The sequence below is a fragment of the Mesoplodon densirostris genome, chromosome 9 (genome assembly GCF_025265405.1).
Source record: "Mesoplodon densirostris isolate mMesDen1 chromosome 9, mMesDen1 primary haplotype, whole genome shotgun sequence".
Classification (NCBI taxonomy): domain Eukaryota; kingdom Metazoa; phylum Chordata; class Mammalia; order Artiodactyla; family Ziphiidae; genus Mesoplodon; species Mesoplodon densirostris.
The window spans coordinates 10,412,836-10,434,983 of record NC_082669.1 but is presented as its reverse complement, the minus strand read 5'-3'; the positions used below and the strand labels follow the sequence as shown (position 1 = coordinate 10,434,983).

Sequence of the window (22,148 nt, the reverse complement as noted above, 5' to 3'; positions counted from 1 at the left end):
TGGGGATAGACCTTCTTCTCTAGTTATTTGTATTTTTATTCTTTATAGTAAAAAAGAAGGAAAAATTTTTTTCACCTAAAATGTTTCCTGTGAAATGAATGGGCCAATATACACATAATTTTTAAACCATTTAAACTCAAAACCTACTCCTGAGGAGAAAAGTAGACTTGGTTGCCTGACTTTTCCAGATGGGCAACTTCAAAATCCACCACAAGAAAGCAGCCAAAGAATCGTTTGCTCCACCTTTCATTCCCTCTCCGTGGGCATGAGCTGCGTCACGGTGTCACACATTGACCCCACTTTACCTAAGTCACGGAAGGTGTGACGTTAGGAGGAGATTCACATTCACTTTTATTTAACAATAATGCCGCCCTCCCCAGCTTGGGCCTGTCAAAGTGCTTATTATTGAATGAGCTTTTCTCTTTTTGCTGCTGTGGAAGGGAAAGAGGAAGCTTCTATTACTGTTTTCCTTCTCCAGCCACTGATGCTCCTGTGTTCAGGACCATCCTGATTTTAGGGACTCTTAACCTAATCAGCCAAGACCAGTTGGAGGTGAAGCCCGCACTCTCATATACCTCATCGTAAATCCCTGTGCCCCAAGACTATCAGGAAAACATTATATCAAGAGAATTTCCATGCTAATTTGCCATGGGGCAAATAACAGTTTGTAAATAGAATCATTGGATGCATGATTTGGTGGTATTTTACCTTTCTGGCAAGAATTTATGCCGATGTGGCGTCTGATGATCCCAGCGCTGACAAATCTTGCCTGATTCTGTATGATCCATGGGACCTCGATAACTTTCCCCATTGCAGGTCATGCATTCAACTAATAAAATTAAAGCATGGCATGTTAATTGCTTCTGACAGCAAAATCAAGAACACCACTGTTCCATGTAAAGGACAGTAAATCACCTATTTAGCAAGGATGTTTTTAGAAAAACTTACGTACCCTTTTAACTTTAAATTAGGGCTTAATATACATTAATAGTGGCATAAAATACTCCCTACTGAAATTTTCATACCGTTTAAATGAGATTTTTGTAGTTTGTGTCATACAGATTTACCATAGGGCCAAGATGCTGCCTTTCTAATTTTTTCATAACTGTCCAAAAGGTACCTAGAAACTGAAAATCCTTGGGGATTTTCCCTTTGTTGTTCTAAAATGCCAGGGGTCTCAATATTTATGCTGTCAACACAATAGTACTCTTCTCTCAACTTACCTTGCAACACATACACAGAAAATACACAATTTAAAATGAGTACACATCCTACGTCTACAGTTAATGCCAAGATCAGGACCAGATAGATCTGAGACCAGCTTCAAATAGTAATCTGGTACTATTTGAAGAATGTGAATATTTTACAGGACGAAATCACTGTTGCTTTCTATCAGTGAGTATCCACATCGAATAACTGAGAAGACTTGCATATTTATCTAGCTTAGGATAGAACATGACCTGCTCTTGAACTTCTCGTACTCACTGTTTTTAAAATGTGTAAGCTGATCTAATTATGCTGGATATTGCTGATGACTCTGTGAAGTTAATTAATAGTTCTCTTCTGGCTGGCCTCTTATACCACACTGAAAACTCTGAATCACATCAGCTAGCTGAAAATAAGGCATCTCAAATGGACAGGTTGATTTGTAGCACAGCAGGCATCCTGTGGAATAAATCATTGCTTGGCTTTCCTACAAATCCGGCAAACTTCCCCAAACACATCATTTGTATCTTGTGATTACTGATTGTCTAACATTAGCAGAAGTGGAACAGATATCAGTGTTTAGTTTTATCCACCAGGATCTAGCCTAATGAGTATTTGTAGAAATTCGGGATATATTATTAGAATCGTCACTTTTGAACCTTTGATTTTTATAATCTAATAGGACGTTAATAACGAAATCCCTAAAACATGAAACCATTTGGCCTGATCCATCTGCTTCTTTTCGTGTAGGTTGATCTATGAGCTAAGACAAGGGACCAATTCAGCTTCCTCTCATTTGATACTGAGATCCCCCAGACATCAGTCAGTAAGCTCCTGAAGTATAAATGAGCGGGATCCAAGAGCATACCGATAAAGGTGCTCTGGTTGGCCAAGGTCAATTCCACATAGGTTATGTAGTATCACATTTCAGCTTTCCATCTGAATGGGGGTACAAACTTAGTTCCCATTTTTAAAAGAATGCAAGGTTTGATATGTTCACAGAAAATGATACAACATTGATCATTGTTGTTTGCTCCTTTGTATTGAATGAAAGAGTAGAATAGAATCCTGTGAACACAAATAAGGGGATAAAATATCCACATGGACAATTTCTTATCTTGTATAGTACTCAGGAATCAAAATATACCTATTTTGTCTCAATCAGAAAATGCAGTTTATAAGAGTATATCCTTTTCTTTTTAAATTGAAGTATAGTTCATTTACAATATTGTGTTAGTTTCAGGGGTACAGCAAAGCAATTCAGTTATACACACATATGTATATATCTATATTCTTTTTTTTCCATTTCCACTACAGTTTATTACAAGAAAAAGGATACAAGATATCCTTTTGTAATTAGAGTGAATAAAAGTATTTTCCGGGAAACTGTGTTGGGGCATTATTAAAAAACACTTCTCCTGAAACTTTAGAATTTTTAATTTTCTTAAGGAAACATAGCTACACAAATGAAACAGGTGATTCTATAAGATGACTGCTTTCCAACATGAGCAGTAGATCAGTGCTTCTCCAAATTTTAATGTGCATAAAAGCTACTTTGAGATCTTGTTAAATAAAGAGCAAGTTCTGATTCAGTGAATCAGGACTGGGGCATTAATAACAAGCTCCCAGAGGATGATGATGATGCTGGTCCTTGGACCTCACATTGAGTAGCAAGTTTGTAGATAATTTATTCAATTCTGAAGGTTCTTAGTGTTTGGCTTTTAGGAGAGAATGGATTTTACTTAGACCTTGAAGGATGGATAAGATGTGGATAAACTATAAAGGGGCAAAATAACATAAACGGTACAGAAACATGAATTAGTATGCTATGTTTATAGTGAAGTGAAGAGAGTTATGAATGCAGGTGCAGACCTAGTGAGATTGAAAAATAATAAAAGTTAACAAAGAATGTTAGATTTTGGAAGGCAAAGAAAGTTCCTGTTGGGGTGGGAATTAAGTGAATCCTGTGATAGGACTGAGATGCTAAGTATATTATAGTTAACATATTCTTTGATTATTCAGTAATTTTAACATATAAGAAATCATTTGACGCTTGCAGTGAGGACATCAAGGCTCACAAAAGTTTTAAGGGACTTACCTAAAACAGAAAATGCCAGATCTGTGCCTGGAACATAGGTCCTCTGACCCACAGTCCAGCGCTCGTTCCATTCTCCCTAATTGCCTCTTTGTCCTACATATTTTAACTTGTTTCTTACACATTCTTACTGGTCATACTTTAAGATAGGTTGAAAGCAAAACTTTCAGAAAGTCAGTCTCCCTGCCTTTTCTCACTATTGTCCTCATTCCCCTCTTCACTCCTGTTTACAGCAGTAGTTTGCCCGCCTGTTGGATTCTCACCTACTGGGGGCTAGGAGAAACGAGACTGACCATCTTATCCAAGGATGAAAAATTGTGGTTTCTCCATTGCATCAAACCATCAGGTTAGTCATAAAAATTACTTCGAGAAAGGCAAATTTTGAACTCATATTTACTTCTCAAACATCAAGAATTCTAAGACTCTTCTAAGTTTTCCCAGCTCAAAGTCAAGCCGTATAGGTGGAAACCAAGTCCACCTACCTACCAAGGGCTCAGGTGAAAGCATTATCTATATAAGAGTGCAAGAGGGTGAGGATTGCACCTCCTGCTGTATTTCCTTTCGAATCTCTCTATTGTTGCCAGTGTATTATTTAACCGTTCCATCAAGTTTTTCCCTTAAAAAAAAAACAAACAAAAGCAAAATACTGTCCCAGTTCACAAAAGCTCAAACTAAATAAATGTTTATGTTCATAAGTAAATGAATACCTTTTTCTAATTATAGTTCTGCCCTAATTGATAATAGAAAACCACAAAAACTACAAATTAATTGTAATATAACTAGGATTAATTTAACACCTTTCTCATATACTAACTAAACTCAAAAATTACTGTGTTCCATTTTTATCAATCATAAAACCACAAGTGATCTGAGTTTACAGACTAAAACAACTATTTTGAAAATATCTCTCAGACAAATCCACTCTAGTGATTACTTCAGCAAAACTGAATGTTTAAAATATGAATAGTCTCACAAATCCACATTTATAAACAAGTTTTATTTAAATCTTTGTTTTTAAAAGTTTTTTGCCACACAGAGTATGGAATTACACATTTAAAGTTATGGCAGTATTATTTGGTATTTTAAGTGTAAGGTATTTAAAAATAATGATTATGGCTTAATAAAATGCATTTACTTGAATATTTATCATTTAAAAAATCTGGTTCAATGACTAGTGATTGCTTTATTTTAAATCCCAAGCAAATGTTAAAGCAAGAAGTCAAATTTTATATACCTCTGTTTTCCATAATCTTTGAATTAAACATTAATGGTAATATTTTCTTTACATAATTATGTAAGGTTCTAAATGTGATAAACGAGTATTCATTTTGGAATGCTTTTTATATTTCAAAGGTTTAAATTAAAAGAAAATAATTTTAATCTTTAAATACCAGATATATTTTTATGAACCAAAATTTCAGACAAATTTCAGGTGATTATTTAGCAAATACTTCAATATAGTTAAAAAAATTTCAAAATATATATACTGTTCTACTTGTCCTTTTCCAAAGAACAGTCCAAAGTTGACCACGTAGCTTTCTTATTTAATTTTAAAATATACAAAATGATGTGATCATTAACATTTCATCCATAATAATATAACCTTTGGAACTTGACAGTTATAATATCCATAGATTAAAATGTCTCACCCATCATACTATTTAAACATTGTGGATTTTGAGGCTTTTTCCTCATGTATGTATTTTAATAGAAATTTACATCATATCAACATTATTTTGTATATTTTGTATTACCCGTTTTATAAATAGCTATTTTTCTCCATTAATGTATTGACAATGCTTCTTCTTATTTTAGATCCTCTTCATTAAAATCATGCTAAAACATTGTTTATGTTAGCATGAATTTAAATATCACAGCTCAATTCACAGTCCCTGAAATATGTTTAGCCTATAGGACAGGTGTTGGTTTACTTCTCTCACAGGAGGGTTATTCTACTCTTTCAGACTTCTAGTTGTTTCCAGAAAAAGCATATCTGCAACCTTTAATGCCACCATGACCAATAGCATCATGTGCCATTCATACTAATGATCAATGCCCTTTTCTAAGGGGAGGTGCGATGACCTCAAATCATTGAAAAATATTAGGGACGTATACTCTAATGAGCTAAGGAATACCAGAAATTTTTCCAAGCATTTATTTTTTATCACATTTATTCTACATTGCCTGTCATTTTAGATATATGCCAATATAGTTTGATGAAGGTTCTTCTTTTAAATCAGGGGTTGAAAAATCACATTCCCACAGACTAGGCAGGCAAGATAAATGCTAAACTGTTTAAAGTTTGACCAATTTACCTTCCCTTGAAAACACTGTCCCAGATCAAGCAAAACCAATAAAGAAAACTCCTTGCCAATAACTTTCAACCTCAGAAAACTGTGATAGCGGAGAATTCGCTAAAAGTAGGGTTTTCTCCCATGTGTAAATTTAAGACAAACATTACAGACTTATTCATACAAAACAGACATTCATAACGTTATCACAGATCAGTTTATTATTTTTAAAAGAAAAGAAAAACAATGAAGAAGTTATAGTGAACAGAATATGGTATGGAATGGAAAGTAAGGATTTACAAACAGATGGACCTGGCTCTGGCACATGAATTCAAGAATTTTAAATTAACTAACAACAGAAAACAAATTCACCTTCTCTGTGACAGTTAGCTAACAATGGCCTTTTTATGTGATAAATATCAACCTAAAACTTAATGAATATTATGGAAGAAATAGTTCAAAAAATATTTGGTTAATAACAAACAGGTAAAATATCTTACTATAAATATTGGACAGCATTCCAGCCGTAATCCCCACCCCAAGTACTTCAAAATGCTACTAAATTTTTATCACAATTCAATCCATGTTTCATTTTGATTTTTAGTCTTTTAGTTTCTGACAAAACTAAAAAGCCAGCTATTCAGTAGCCAGATAACCAAGAAAAATGAAACCACATACAATGCTGAAATGGTTACTCTTCCTTCTTGCGGTCATTCAGTTTCCACTGTAAAAGTAAGGACAGTGCCCTTTCATGCTGTGAGAGGAGGTGAAGACACAGACATGGGTTTAGAGTGCCTGCCTTCCAGACAGCCTGTGATCTACTGTTTTGATCTCTTCAGATACCATTCTGAATGGTATTCAGTTCCAGACTCTGTATCAGATTTGGTTCACCAAAACACACGCAGGGCGCTCGAACTTTCAGTGACCCCCTCCCTTATTCTCTTCTGGGCCCTTATACCCTTGCCACAACACTTCAAAATAGCTTTGACAAAACTTCTGCAGAAGCGGGTTCTGGATGAGTAGAATTAGAATTACTCATAAAGGGCTGTCATTCTGCTCCTTTCAGGTGATGTATGGGAGCAGATTTTGAGCTGTTATGAGCTCAAAACAGCAGATGAGGAAGCCCAAACTTTTACTGTCCCCGAAGAGATACCTCAGGCTCTTTTGAAATTCAAACTGATAACTTGCTCCTTTATTTTGCATTAATCTGATGATAATCAGTTTTTAAAACATCCTATAAAAATGCTCGAATTATGATCTATAGTTGCAATTGAATGAACATCATATTCATTGTGATTTGATTCAATTCTGTTAACCTTTAATGTGAGTTGCAGTTTTACACAAAGGGAGAGCAGAGTGCCCCACATGGCATTCAGGTTCATTTACCTTCTGAACACTGGGGAATGTCACAGACTTCGTAGCGTACCTCTGGATTGCTTGTGAAACACCACGGGCCCCCTTCTTCCCCTCGAGGGTTTCGACAGTAGTTTTCCTGTAGGTCTTTACCCCGATAGCTCGAAGGCAAAAAGCTAGTTTTAAAATGATAATCATTACAGTATAAGAGCATGCAACTTTTGGGGGGCCTATTAACTTTACTAACTAGTGGGTATGTTTTCCCAAAAGTGGAGAAACCCTTTATTCTATCTCAGACCCCCATAGATATTAACTTGAATTCTGTCATTTCCATCAATTCTTAAGATACTTAAATTTTATAGACATTTACCTAACTGAATTCTCATAGTCAGCAGTCTTAAGAATGATTCATCTCTGGATTCACTAAGAGCCAGTCATTCTAGAGCCTAATTGACATTGTTTGAACCACAATTTCAAAGTTCCACTCAAAGGCAGCAAATGATTGAGGATAGCCACTTAGGAGAGAACTGCAGAAACACTGCACTAGACCTTGAAATCTCACTATTACACTGCTTATCTGAGATAATTATTTGTTTGTTTATTGCTTTTCTTATGAATGATAGGCCCCCTTCTTTCTGCATAATTGAGAAATAGATTGATAAAGCAACAGGAACAAAGGGTCTAGAAACAAATTGAATCTGGACTCAAATTTCAGCTCTGTCTTACTAACTGGAGACCCCAGCGGGCAATTTAGCCTCTTTCAGCCTACTAGCTTACATATACACTGAGTATAACCATAACTTATAACATCTTACACCTATGTGGTTGTTTTGAGAAGTTCAAAGAGATGAGAGGGTAATTGACACTTAATAAACTCCATCTGTTATTAAGCATGCTCCACTTAGTAGTCTTTAGACTGTCATAGTAAAAAACAGAAATGCTTATTCTCTTTAAAAATTTTTAAAGTTTTCACTGTGACTGGGGCTTGGTGCTTTCAGGTTTAGTTCATAATAGTTGGTCATTGCCTGCAGACTGCAATATATTACCTTCATTTAAAATGTCTAATGCCCTGGTTATAATTTTGTTACCAGCACACAGTACTTCAACATAAGAGCAGAAGAGTTCAAAGCCCTTTTTATTCTTTTGTACTGCTTGTGACCTTGGCCTCAATGATGCTGCAAGTGTCTGCTAGATTGCACACAAAAAAAGCATAAGTAAACAATATATATCTGTAGGTAACATTAGTAAGCACTTTTTTTGAAAATCCGGTTGCATTTTCAATATTCAGTTCAATTTTTGCTATAAAGCTTAATTTCTACTTTTACTGACCTCTGAGATCTAAATGGTACTTAAATTACAGTGAAGTCCAAAGATCTTAGTATCTCAGTAAATACCATTCAAATATGTTTCCTACCCATTGAAACCTCTAGTTAAGAAATAATCATTTTTGTTATGCCGTGGCATAAAATAAATATGGACATGCCTTGGGTACCAAGCAACATTTTGCAATGAAATTATTTAATTTGGACAGGAAATACACCAGAGTTAAGTGCTCAGAAAATGTAAATTATTGGTCAAAAATAAAGAGTCCAAGAGACTTACTACTAACCAAACATTTTCAAGATATCTATTAAGTATTATAAACATTATGAAATGCCAAAATGTCTTTACATAAAGAGTTTATATCCCTACTTCACTAGCATTTTAAATATTGGGGAACAAAAAATAGACATTAAGTCTTATGACTGATGAAAATTATAATATAATGAAAACTTATCATGACTTTACAGTTCCTAACAGAAATTTTCAAAGGAAAAATAGGTCATCTTTCGTCTTAGTTTTAACCCGATTATTCCAGAATAACTTAAGATAATCTTTGTGCAATTCTGTGAAAATTATTTCCTTTCACTTTGCCAGTTCTCCAATTTTTCATAGTAAATTTATAATGAAATACTCATTTTTTTCTGATAGAATCAAAACTGACTTTTACTTTATATTTTTTTCATAAAGTACTGCATTAATCAAATTTACCTAAGAAAATCCCCCTATAACTCTATTTTCTGAAAAAGCTTGGTATAGTATAGTACTGAGAATAAGTTATTGTTAATCACAAAAATCTACATTGTTGCCCCATATGTATCACTCGACTAGTATATGACACTAGCCCTTAGATAATTTACTTACTCTTTGGGTTTTCAACTTCACTTACGAGATGAATGGAATGAATTAGATTATTATAAGCTCCTTCATTTTATATCATTTTATGTATTAAGTTTAAAACACTAAATAATGATTTAACACATGTTAAATGCACACATATAAAATATCTACAGTTTTAGAGATTTTTACACACACACACACACACACACACACACCCCTATATATACACACATACACCTTTCCAGTGGATTTGTAAAGCAAAGAAGAAGCTGTGTAGAAGTAGCAAATGGGACTTCCCTGGTGGCACAGGATCCACCTGCCAATGCAGGGTACATAGGTTCGAGCCCCAGTCCGGGAAGATCCCCACATGCTGCGGAGCAACTAAACCCGTGCGCCACAACTACTGAGCCTGCACACCTAGAGCCCGTGCTCCGCAACAAGAGAAGCCACTACAATGAGAAGCCCATGCACCGCAATGAAGAGTAGCCCCCATTTATCACAACTAGTGAAAGCCCACGCACAGCAACAAAGACCCAACACAGACAATAATTAATTAATTAATTAATTAATTAATTTTTAAAAAAGAAGTAGTGAATGAATAAGTCAACAGTTTAGTAGGAAAAATGCAAGTAGGAAGGGAAAGAGATAAAGTAGAAATCAAAACTAGCTATGGTTAAAAGATGAATAAAGTTTTCCCACTGGAGTTAATAAAAATGAAAAATGAAGAGAAAAATGTGTGCTGCTTTCCACAATTCTATATCAATGCATATCACATTCCTCTCTAGGACATGCAGGGTAAAGAGCAGTCTGGGTCATCTCTTCTCTTCAGTCTTTGGTATATATGACTTTTTACCCCGATTAACTGGTTTTCTTTTGTGTTCTGAAGTTTTCAGTCTGCTTTTCTTTAGTATCCCGTACTTGACCAAGCGATGAAGCCTAGCCCTGCTCTTTGCACTCTATGTGTTCATTCAGCACATGTTTATGAGAACCTATTACACACACACCCTGTACCATTCAATAGGCTCTGTAATAAACTTTTACTCACATATGTACTATTTTTGGTTCTCTGTCCTTGTGAGCAAGGCTTTATTTTTAGAGAGATAAGTGAAGCAATATTTAAAATTGAGTTACATCCAAATATACTTTGAAACATAAATTAGATCTTCTGGGTGCTGGCCACCTTTTCGTTTCTTTTAATATGAACTGTGTTCATAGGAAACTTGATCCATTCCATCATCTGCTTCTTTAATGAATGCTGGGTGGCCAGTGAAGGATATAGATGTAGATATCAGGTCACCTGATTTTCTAGTTAAGCTTCTATACTAATTTCATCATCTATCATCATCTTCCCATTAAGCCACTTGTAAAATATTTCAATTTAGGGAGTTGACAATAAATCACTCCTCTAGACAGACATATATAGATATATATTTCTCTTTCAATTTTCCATAGAGTTAATCTTTATTTAACACTTAAAAGTGTTAACCCAGCATGTAGATATTCCAATAAGCTGCTAATTGATGAAAATGTGTTACTCCCATTGAATTAAAAAAATTGATTAATATACAAGGTCCTCTCAGCCCTAAAGCTTTATATCACAAGGAAATGTTTGTTGGTAAAATAGCTGATTGGCCTGGGAAGCCAGTTCCCAGGGAGATCTATTTCACATGTACTCCTGTAGCAGAGAATCACAATCATAGAGAATTTGGGTTGAAATAAGACCTCTACTAGGTCATCCAGTGCACTCTCCTCAACTAGGGTAGGATTGATTTCAAACGCCATTCCTTTGTTCATGAAAAACTTAGATCCATCTATTTAAGCGAAATATTTTCCTCACTATGCAGGGAGTGACACCATGCAAATCCTTATGAGAGGACAAAACCAATTACATTGTTGGTTTTGTAATGTAAAGATAAAACTGTGTTTTGGAGGTATTCATGTAATTCATAAGTAATGAATTTGGAAAAATTAGTTATTTTCTGTTATTGAAACACTGTAAAGCTGATCTGCTTGGACACTAACTAGCTGTTGTTAACAAAGCCAAGATCACAGGTTTGATCCCAATGTAGAGCAACCAACTCTTTTTCTTTTTATGTGGGCCAATGAACTCGGTTTCTGTTTACTGAAGTAAACTCATCTTGCATAGTTTTGCCCCCCGCCAAATGAATGAAATGGAATAAAAAGTGGACTCATCAAGGCAAGTTACTACCTCTATTGCAAAAACAGGTCGCAGCATGTTCCTACTGATTTGCTGGGTGTTTAAGGCCCTGGGGTTGTTAAAACACAGGATACAGAGTGACACTGGCTGGCCTCAGATTCTAGCTGTACCACTTGCTAGTTGTGCATGACCTTGAAAAGTTACTAAGGTTCTTTGCTCTTCAGCTTCACCATATAAAAATTTGAACTAATAAAATCACCTACTTTGTGGTTCTTGAGAGGATTAAGTAAGATAAACCAGGTATACTGCTCAACAAGGTACTTGGCACATGGTAAACTAAATCTTCCAATGCATCTAATAACCAGGGAGAGCTGTTTTAAGCTACTTTAGTTCCTGTTAAAATTCTTTGTGACATAAGTCTTGAAAAACTCTGGCTATATATGGCTCTCTAGTGAGTAGATATCTATGTTTCTCCTCCATGATGATTAAAATTCTCAGACTAATGAGCCTATGGATATTATGTTTACTCATCTTTAAATAGCATTCATCTGTTATAATGAACACAATTCTTCTCTTCACTATAGACATTTAATTTCCAAGAAATAAGAAGTTTTTTCTAGTCATTAGGCACTAGGTGAAATGGGAAAGTTGGTCAATCTGAGGCATGAATTTTTAGCAGAAGTTCTCAATTTTGACTGTGCTTTAGAATCACCTCGGGAACTTTTAAAAAAATACTGGTGCCAAGTGATTCTGATTTCATTGGCCTGTGTTGACGCCCAGGTGGCAGGATTTGTTAACGGCTTGTAGCAGTTGATTTTAATGTGCAGTCAAGTTTGAGAACCACCATGGTTAAAGAACATTTGGCCCCTGGGTAAGATCAGAATCTGTTCCATCTCCAACTTAGCACAGGCAACCTCTCCACTCCAGCTGCAGAGTGCTGTGCCTTTTCACAGGCAAAGAGAGGGAAAAAAAATTTTTTTTATTATTTTTCTTATTATTTCTTCCCAAACACCAAGATCTATAAATTCAGGTTTTGAGGTGAAAAACGGTTAGGCTACATCTTGATGATATTTTTTTTATTCTTTGGCTAAATATCAGTTACAAATTCAGATAAGGTTTGACCTAATACACTTCTGCAAAGTTGGCTAAATTATTATAGAAGTGTAGGATTATTCTGAAGCACTACCTGGGATTGGTAACACACCTGTAAGAGAGAGGCTCTATCCTCTTTTCTTCATGCTATTCTTACCTGTGTTCGTGTGGTATCATGGAATTCCAGGGCTGGCATTTGATGCCACTTTTAGTGATAGATACCGTTCCCTTATAGCTGCCTCCTTTACCGATGATGCAGTTTCTAATGTAGTCTATCAGAAGAAAGCAGAGAATAATGTTATAACTATGTGTAACATATATGCTGTGTATATTAGAAATAAAAATGATAAAATTCCATTCAAATCTTTAAGTAATGCTTATAAACCATCACAAATCATATTGAAATTTCTTGCCTAAAAATTCTACTAATATTTTCAAAATAAGACATTTCAGAGTAATCCAAAACAAACAAAAAAGACCATTGAGAAGTTTTAATTTTGTGAGTATATACCTGGATAACTGTAGAGATTAGTCTACCTACTTAACGTAGATTATTCTATATACTCAACTGGACAGGCAAGTTTAATTTAGCATAATGACTTGCTCAAATTCACAGACCATTTTAAGAACATATTAAAAATAAAAATTTGTAAACCTATATTGAATTCAAAAAGTTACTTTAAGATAATGGAAATAACTGATTTGTCTTTATATCAGTAAAATTGTGTGGGGTTTTGTGTATGTGTGTGTATGTGATAATTACATTATGCTGATTATTATTTTCCATATTTTTGCTAACAGATCAGCTGCTAAATTATAGGACAATAAAATTGAAACAAACTATATATTTCTATCCAATAATAGTATATACAGTTGTTAGCAACCTAGAAGATTAAAGATGGTTTTATAGTAGATTATGAATTATGTTTAGGATTTACAGAATTATTGGGGTGTATAGAGATCATCTTATTTTCTAACATGAATTAATTTTAATTTCATTTAAACATTTTCCCTATTAACAAAGAAATGTCTCTGTATATTACTAAATATCTAAGCTTAATAAAAAACACAGTATGATTTAAGAAAACATTAAAATTGAAATAAATAGTATTATCATAAACATAATTCATGATTATTATTTTGTGTGATGAGAGATTTATTCTGTAAAATACACATTTAGTAAACATTCTTCAATTATTTTATCATTATAAATCCACTTTTGAACAAAATAAATACCTTGTGAATATAATATCAAACTACCAAAGTAGACAAATTAACTAATAATATGGTCTCAATTCTTTCAAAGATTTTTTAAAAGTATGTAACTAGGAATAGATCCAACTAATTTTTCAAAACCTCCACGTTTTGTTGTTATCAGCAATCATCACTATAACTTAGATTAATTATCCAAAGTTATTAAAATTTAGAATACTATAGTAAGCTCAAAATTTGCTGTTATATAAAATGTCTTAAACTAATAACTTAAGGTGTCACTTTCTAAAATGACTGGAGAATATCAGTTCTGAGAGATGTTACTAGAAATAAACAAAGAGGGGAGGGATAATCTAACTATGGAAAATTTGGGAAAAGCTCTCTTTAAAGTACTATACTGAGAATAGTCAAGGCAGTAGTGTCATCTGTCTTAATAGATGAATTGACTGCATAATAGATCCGTGATATAATGGAAAAATCAGTTAGAAAGAGGACTGTGGCAGGCAATTACATATATTTTATACTTTGTTTCATTATGAAATATTTAGGGAGAAACCAGTTACCTTTGTTTTCATAGAGGTCAAATTCATGGCCAAACTCTTTTTTCACTCCACTTGACATGCTATTGAAAGGGAACCAGAGGCATCGCTTTCTTGCTTTGTCAAAAACAAAGGCCCTGAAAAAAATATCTGAATGAAAAGAAGGAATACTACTATTTATACAGTTTTTAAAGAATAGGCACCTGGTTTAAACAAGGAAGGCAATATAAAAACAGACGCATTATTACATATACAGAAACATGAGGGATATTTGAACCTACCATTTTGATAGCCAAATAAGACAGAACAAAATTAAATTTTATAGGTGTAGATTTAAATATCAGATAGAATAAAATTTGAAATGTTCTCATGTTATTCTAAATGACACATAGAAGAATGAGGGCTTCAACAAGCAAAATCAATATATAGCACAACTACTTGGAATATTTCTGAAGACTTTATTTTTTTTTGTAAGCACACAGCAAGTTGGAAGATATTTTTGCAGTTATATACAAATTATTATATTTGAAATATCATGATTAACTTCTAAAGGTTGTAATTGTATAAAGCACATTCTAAAGTGACATGTCCTAAAATGCATTAGACAAATCACCACCCCAGGAGACTCTCCAGCAAAGAAGGATCTAAAATCAAATGTTTGAGAAATTTTGCGTATAATATCCCTTCTTGGTGAGTTATAAAGCGTTTAAGTTTATTAAAGGTGATGAAAATCCTGCTCTTAGGTAACTTTATGTAAGTCAATGTTTCCTAAATGGATTTGCTTGCATAAGCATTTTTAATTTAAATAAAAAACTACTAATATCAGAGAGAATATGCTTTTGATATATCATCTTGACAAAAATTGCTGAAATGTGTTAACTCCTAAAATTATCATTCTATAACTAAGTATTATATTGGTATATTCTTGCTCACTAAAAAAAAGTATTTCTAAAGAAAAATGATAAATACAAAAATCCCTTAACTGAGAATAGTAAAGTACTTAAAATTTTCAACACATTAAGTGTTACCATTTCTAAAAATACAGGAAATAAAGTTCGAATTCTGAACTATTTTCTTTCCATTAAGAAATAGTATCAAAACTCCTTCTTAACCATGTTCATGCTAATTATAATGTCACCATGTATAAGCATCTAATTAAGAAAAACACATAGATTTTTTAAGAATAAAGATTTTTTGCTTCCAGACTATATATATATATATAATATTTTAACATCTTTATTGGAGTATAATTGCTTTACAATGGTGTTTTAGTTTCTGCTATATAACAAAGTGAATCAGCTACATGTACACATATATCCCCCATATCCCCTGCCTCTTGCGACTCCCTCCATCCTCCCTATCCCACCCCGCCAGGTGGTCACAGAGCACCGAGCTGATCTCCCTGTGCTATGTGGCTGCTTCCCACCATCTATCTATTTGACATTTGGTAGTGTGTATATGTGCATGCCACTCTCTCACTTCGTCCTAGCTTACCCTTCTCCCATGTCCTCAAGTCAATTCTCTATGACTGAGCCTTTATTCCTGTCCTACCTCAGGTCCTTCATAATTTTTTTTTAAGATTGCATATATATATGTGTGTTAGCATACGGTATCTGTTTTTCTCTTTCTGACTTACTTCACTCTGTATGATATACCCTAGGTCCATCCACCTCACTACAAATAACTCAATCTCGTTTCTTTTTATGGCTGAGTAATATTCCATTGTATATATGTGCCACATCTTCTTTATCCATTAATCTGTTGATGGACACTTAGGTTGCTTCCATGTCCTGGCTATTGTAAAAAGAGCTGCAAAGAACATTGTGGAACATGACTCTTTTTGAATTATGGTTTTCTCAAGGTATATGCCTAGTAGTGGGAATGCTGGGTCGTATGGTAGTTCTATTTTTAGTTTCTTAAGGAACCTCCAGACTGTTCTCCATAGTGGCTGTATCAATTTACATTACCACAAACAGTGCAAGAGGGTTCCCTTTCTCCACACCCTCTCCAGCATGTATTGTTTGCAGACTTTTTGATGATGGCCATTCTGACCAGTGTGAGGTGATACCTCATTGTAGTTTTGATTTGCATTTCTCTAATGATTAATGATGTTGAGCATCCTCTCATGTGTTTGTTGGCAATCTGTATCTCTTCTTTGGGTATATTTGTTTGGATATATTTAGGTCTTCTGCCCATTTTTGGATTGGGTTGTTTGTCTTTTTGATATTGAGCTGCATGAGCTGCTTGTATATTTTGGAGATTAATCCTTTGTCCGTTGCTTCATTTGCAAATATTGTCTCCAATTTTGTCTTTTCATCTTGTTTATGGTTTCCTTTGCTGTGCAAAAGCTTTTAAGTTTCATTAGGTCTGATTTGTTTATTTTTGTTTTTATTTCCCTTTCTCTAGGAGGTGGGTCAAAAAGGATCCTGCTGTGATTTATGTCATAGAGTGTTCTGCCTATGTTTTCCTCTAAGAGTTTTGTAGTGTCTAGCCTTACATTTAGCTCTTTAATCCATTTTGGGTTTATTTTTGTGTATTTGGGGGAGTGTTCCTCTGTCTGCTATATTTTGGAAGAGTTTGAGAAGGATAGGTGTTAGCTCTTCTCTAAATGTTTGATAGAATTCGCCTGTGAAGCCATCTGGTCCTGGGCTTTTGTTTGCTGGAAGATTTTTTATTACAGTTTCAATTTCAGTGCTTGTGACTGGTCTGTTTATATTTTCTGTTTCTTCCTGGTTCAGCCTCGGAGGGTTGTGATTTTCTGAGAATTTTTCCATTTCTTCCAGGTTGTCCATTGTATTGGCATACAGTTGCTTGTAGTAATCCCTCATGATCCTTGTATTTCTGCAGTGTCACTTGTTACTTCTCCTTTTTCATTTCTAATTCTATTGGTTTGAGTCTATTCCCTTTTTTTCTTGATGAGTCTGGCTAATGGTTTATCAATAGTGTTTATCTTCTCAAAGAACCAGCTTTTAGTTTTATTGATCTTTGCAATCATTTCCTTCATTGCTTTTTCATTTATTTCTGATCTCATCTTTATGATTTATTTGCTTATACTAACTTTGGGGTTTTTTTATTCTTCTTTCTCTATTTGCTTTAGGTGTAAGCGCAGGTTGTTTATTTGAGATTTTTCTTCTTCTTTGATGTAGGATTGTATTGCTATAAACTTCCCACTTAGAACTGCTTTTGCTTCATCCCATAGGTTTTGGGTCATAGTGTTTTCATTGTCATTTGTTTCTAGGTTTTTTTAAATTTCCTCTTTGATTTCTTCAGTGATCTCTTGGTTATTTATTAGTGTATTGTTTAGCCTCCATGTGATTGTATTTTTTACAGTTTTTTTTTTTCCTGTAATTGATATCTAGTCTCATAACGGTATGGTCGGAAAAGATACTGAATATGATTTCAATCTTCTTAAATTTACCAAGGCTTGATTTGTGATCCGAGATGTGATCTATCCTGGAGAATGTTCCATGAGCACTTGAAAAGAAAGTGTATTCTGTTGTTTTTGCATGGAATGTCATAAATATCAATTAAGTCCATCTTGTTTAATGTATCATTTAAAGCTTGTGTTTCCTTATTTATTTTCATTATGAATGATCTGTCCATTCGTGAAAGTGGGGTGTTAAAGTCCCCTCCTATGATTGTGTTACTGTCGATTTCCCCTTTTATGGCTGTTAGCATTTGCCTTATGTATTGTCGTGCTCCTATGTTGGGTGCATAAATGTTTACAATTGTTATATCTTCCTCTTGGAGTGAGCCCTTGATCATGATGTAGTGTCCTACTTTGTCTCTTGTAATAGTCTTTATTTTAAAGTCTATTTTGCCTGATATGAGAATTGCTACTCCAGCTTTCTTTTGATTTCCATTTGCATGGAATATCTTTTTCCATTCCCTTACTTTCAGTCTGTATGTGTCCCTAGATCTGAAGTAGGTCTCTTGTAGACAGCATATATACGGGTCTTGTTTTTGTATCCATTCGGCCAGTCTATGTCTTTTGGTTGGAGCATTTAATCCATTTATATTTAAGGTAATTATCGATATGTATGTTCCTATTACCATTTTCTTCATTGTTTTGGGTTTGTTATTGTAGGTCTTCTCCTTCTCTTGTGTTTCCTGCCTACAGAAGTTCCTTTAGCATGTGTTCTAAAACTGGTTTGGTGGTGCTGAATTCTCTTAGCTTTTGCTTTTCTGTAAAGGTTTTAATTTCTCCATCAAATATGAATGAGATCCTTGCTGTGTAGAGTAATATTGGTTGTAGGTTTTTCCCTTTCATCACTTCAAATATGTCCTGCCACTCCCTTCTGGCTTGCAGAGTTTCTGCTGAAAGATCAGCTGTTAATCTTATGGGGATGCCCTTGTATGTTATTTGTTGTTTTTCCCTTGCTGCTTTTAATATTTTTTCTTTGTATTTAATTTTTGATAGTTTGATTAATATGTGTCTTGGCATGTTTCTCCTTGGATTTATCCTGTATGGGTCTCTGCCCTTCCTGGACTTGATTGACTATTTCCTTTCCCATATTAGGGAAGTTTTCAACTATAATCTCTTCAAATATTTTCTCAGACCCTTTCTTTTTTCTCTTCTTTTTCTGGTACCCCTATAATTCGAATGTTGGTGTATTTAATGTTGTCCCAGAGGTCTCTGAGACTGTCCTCAATTCTTTTCTTTCTTCTTTCTTTATTCTGCTCTGTGGTAGTTATTTCCATTATTTCATCTTTCAGGTCACTTATCTGTTCTTCTGCCTCAGTTATTCTGCTATTGATTCCTTCTAGAGAACTTTTAGTTTCATTTATCGTGTTGTTCATCATTGTTTGTTTGCTCTTTACTTTTTCTAGGTCCTTGTTAAATGTTTCTTTCTTCCAAGAAATAAGAAATTCTATTTCCAAGATTTTGGATCATCTTTACTATCATTACTCTGAATTCTTTTTCACGTAGACTGCCTATTTCCTCTTCATTTGTTTGGTCTGGTGGGTTTTTTTTTTTTAAGAAATTGTTGGTGACTTCTTTTACCCTGTAAACCCCTGCCCTCCCAGAGGCAGGGGATGTGTTTTTTTATTTTATTTTTATTCTTCTTTTTTTAAGACCATACTTCATTCAGATTTCTTTTGCTTTTTTTTAAAATTAATTTTATTTACTTATTTATGGCTGTGTTGGGTCTTCGTTTCTGTGCGAGGGCTTTCTCTAGTTGCGGCAAGTGGGGGCCACTCCTCTTCGCGGTGTGCGGGCCTCTCATTATCGCGGCCTCTCTTGTTGCGGAGCACAGGCTCCAGATGCGCAGGCTCAGTAGCTGTGGCTCACGGGCCCAGTCACTCCGCGGCATGTGGGATCTTCCCAGACCAGGGCTCGAACCCATGTCCCCTGCATTGGCAGGTAGATTCTCAACCACTGCACCACCAGGGAAGCCCGGTCTGGTGGGTTTTTACCTTGTGCCTTCATCTGCTGTGTATTTCTCTGTCTCCTCATTTTGCTTAACTTACTGTGTTTGGGGTTTCCTTTTCACAGGCTTCAGGTTCGTAGTTCCAATTGTTTTTGGTATCTGCCCTCAGTGGGTAAGGTTGGTTCAGTGGGTTGTGTAGACTTCCTGGTGGAGGGGACTGGTGCCTGTTTTCTGATGGATGAGGCTGGATCTTGTCTTTCTGGTGGGCGGGACCGCATCCGGTGGTGTGTTTTGGTGTGTCTGTGAACTTATTATGATTTTAGGCAGTCTCTCTGATAATGGTTGGGGTGGTGTTCCTGTCTTGCTAGTCATTTGGCATGGGGTGTCCAGCACTGTAGCTTGCTCGTTGTTCAGTGGAGCTGGGTCTTAACATTGAGACAGAGATGTCTGGGAGAGCTCTCACCAAATGATATTAAGAGTGGCCGGGAGGTCTCTGATGTACCAATGTCCTGAACTTGGCTCTCCCACCTCAAAGACTCAGCCCTGACACCCGGCTGGAGCACCAAGACCCTGTCAGCCACATGGCTCAGAAGAAAGGGGAGAAAAAAAAGAAGAAAGAAAGAAAATAAATAAAATAAGTAAAGTTATTAAAATAAAAAAGTAATTAAAAAAAAGAAGAGAGCAACCAAACCAATAAACAAATCCACCAATGATAACAAGCACTAAAAACTATACTAAAAAAAATGGACAGACAGAACCCTAGGACAAATGGTAGAAGCAAACCTATACAGACAAAATCACACAAAGAAGCATACACATACACACTCACAGAAAGAGGAAAAGGAAAAGAAAAAAAATATATATATATAAAGGAAGAGAGCAACCAAATCAATAAACAAATCTACTAGTGATAATAAGCTCTAAATACTAAACTAAGATAAACATAAAACTAGAAACAAATTAGATGCAGAAGGCAAACCCCAAGTCTACAGTTGCTCCCAAAGTCCACCGCCTCAGTTTTGGCGTGATTCGTTGTCTATTCATGTATTCCACAGATGCAGGTACATCAAGTTGACTGTGGAGATTTAATCCTCTGCTCCTGAGGCTGCACAGAGAAATTTCCCTTTCTCTTCTTTGTTCGCACAGCTCCTGGGGTTCAGCTTTGGATTTGGCCCTGCCGCTGCATGTAGGACACCCTCTGGCGTCTGTTCTTTGCCCAGAGAGGAGGGGGTTAAAGGAGCAGCTGATTAGGGGGCTCTGGCTCACTCAGGCTTGGGGGAGGGAGGGGTATGGAATTAGGGGAGAGTCCGTGGTGGCAGAGGCCAGTGTGAAGTTGCAACAGCCTGAGTTGTCCCTGGATCTTGGGACCCTGGCAGTGACGGGCTGTACAGGTTCCCAGGAGCGGAGATGTGGATAGTGACCTGTGCTTGCACACAGGCTTCTTGGTGGCTGCAGCAGAAGCCTTAGCACTTCATGCCCATCTCTGGTGTCCATGCTGATAGCCACGGCTCGCACCCATCTCTGGAGCTCATTTAGGTGGTGCTCTGAATCCCCTCTCCTTGCACACCCTGAAACAATGGTCTCTTGCCTCTTAGGCAGGTCCAGACCTTTCCCCGGAATCCCTCCTGGCTAGCTGTGGCGCACTAGCCCCCTTAAGGCTGTGTTCCCGCAGCCAACTCCAGTCCTCTCCCTGTGATCTGACCTCTGAAGCCCGAGCCTCGGCTCCCAGCCCCCACCCATCCTGGCGGGTTAGTAGACAAGCCTCTCAGGCTGGTGAGTGCTGGTCGGCTCTGATCCTCTGCACGGGAATCTCTCTTCTCTGCCCTCCACATCCCTGTTGCTGTGCTCTCCTCCGTGGCTCGGAAGTCTCCCCCCCACCCCCCATCTCCACCAGTGGAGGGTCTTCCTAGTGTGTGGGAACTTTTCCTACTTCACTGCTCCCTCCCCGAGGTGCAGATCCTGTCCCTATTCTTTTGTCTCTGGTTTTTCTTTTTTCTTTTGCCCTACCCAGGTACATGGGGAGTGTCCTGCCTTTTGAGAAGTCTGAGGTCTTCTGCCAGCATTCAGTAGGTGTTCTGTAGGAGTTGTTCCACATGTAGATGTGTTTTTGATGTACTTTTGGGGAGGAAGTTGATCTCCACATCTTACTCCTCCGCCATCTTGAAGGTCCTCCTCCAGATCATATATTTTTGAAAGCACATAATTTTCTTACAATTTTATGTAGTTCAAATTAGTCATTTATTTCTTAACATTGTAACAACTTTTAAGTAATTTTAAATAAGGGGAAATAACTTTTATAAAACAAATATTAAAAAGATGTTATAAAATTAAAATATTTTAACTATTTTATATTTTTACATAGTGCATTTTATTCTATATCTAAATAACTTCGAAAATTATATGGATAAACTTTGTGCTTTGATATACATGTAGACATTTTGAAATGTCCACCTACAAGAACATTTTACAGCTGAAATAGTATTAAAGAACAAACATAAAAGTCTGTTTTTGCAACTGTGGCAGAATAACTTGATAAGAGAAAAACTGGCTAATAATATATTTGAATTTTGATCTGGTAGATAGTAAACTTATGCAATGCATGTAAAATTTCCTATTTGCTTATTGTAGGGTGTTGGGGGGAGAGAGTTAAATAACCTTGAAAGCACGGTA

General features: G+C 35.7%; 1 protein-coding gene across 2 annotated transcripts in view; it reads right to left on the bottom strand.

Moving 5' to 3' along the window:
- Window positions 1–22,148, bottom strand: part of HGF (hepatocyte growth factor) — a 78,631-nt gene that overhangs the window by 45,400 nt on the left and 11,083 nt on the right. Inside the window, exons 3-6 of one of the 2 annotated variants that reach the window (XM_060107982.1) lie at window positions 14,131–14,243; window positions 12,513–12,627; window positions 6,979–7,121; window positions 709–829 (exon numbers count right to left, since the gene is read on the bottom strand). In XM_060107982.1, the coding sequence (XP_059963965.1) occupies window positions 709–829; window positions 6,979–7,121; window positions 12,513–12,627; window positions 14,131–14,243 (492 nt within the window). The remainder of the gene's footprint in view (window positions 1–708; window positions 830–6,978; window positions 7,122–12,512; window positions 12,628–14,130; window positions 14,244–22,148) is intronic. The other variant, XM_060107981.1, reaches the window with a different exon arrangement.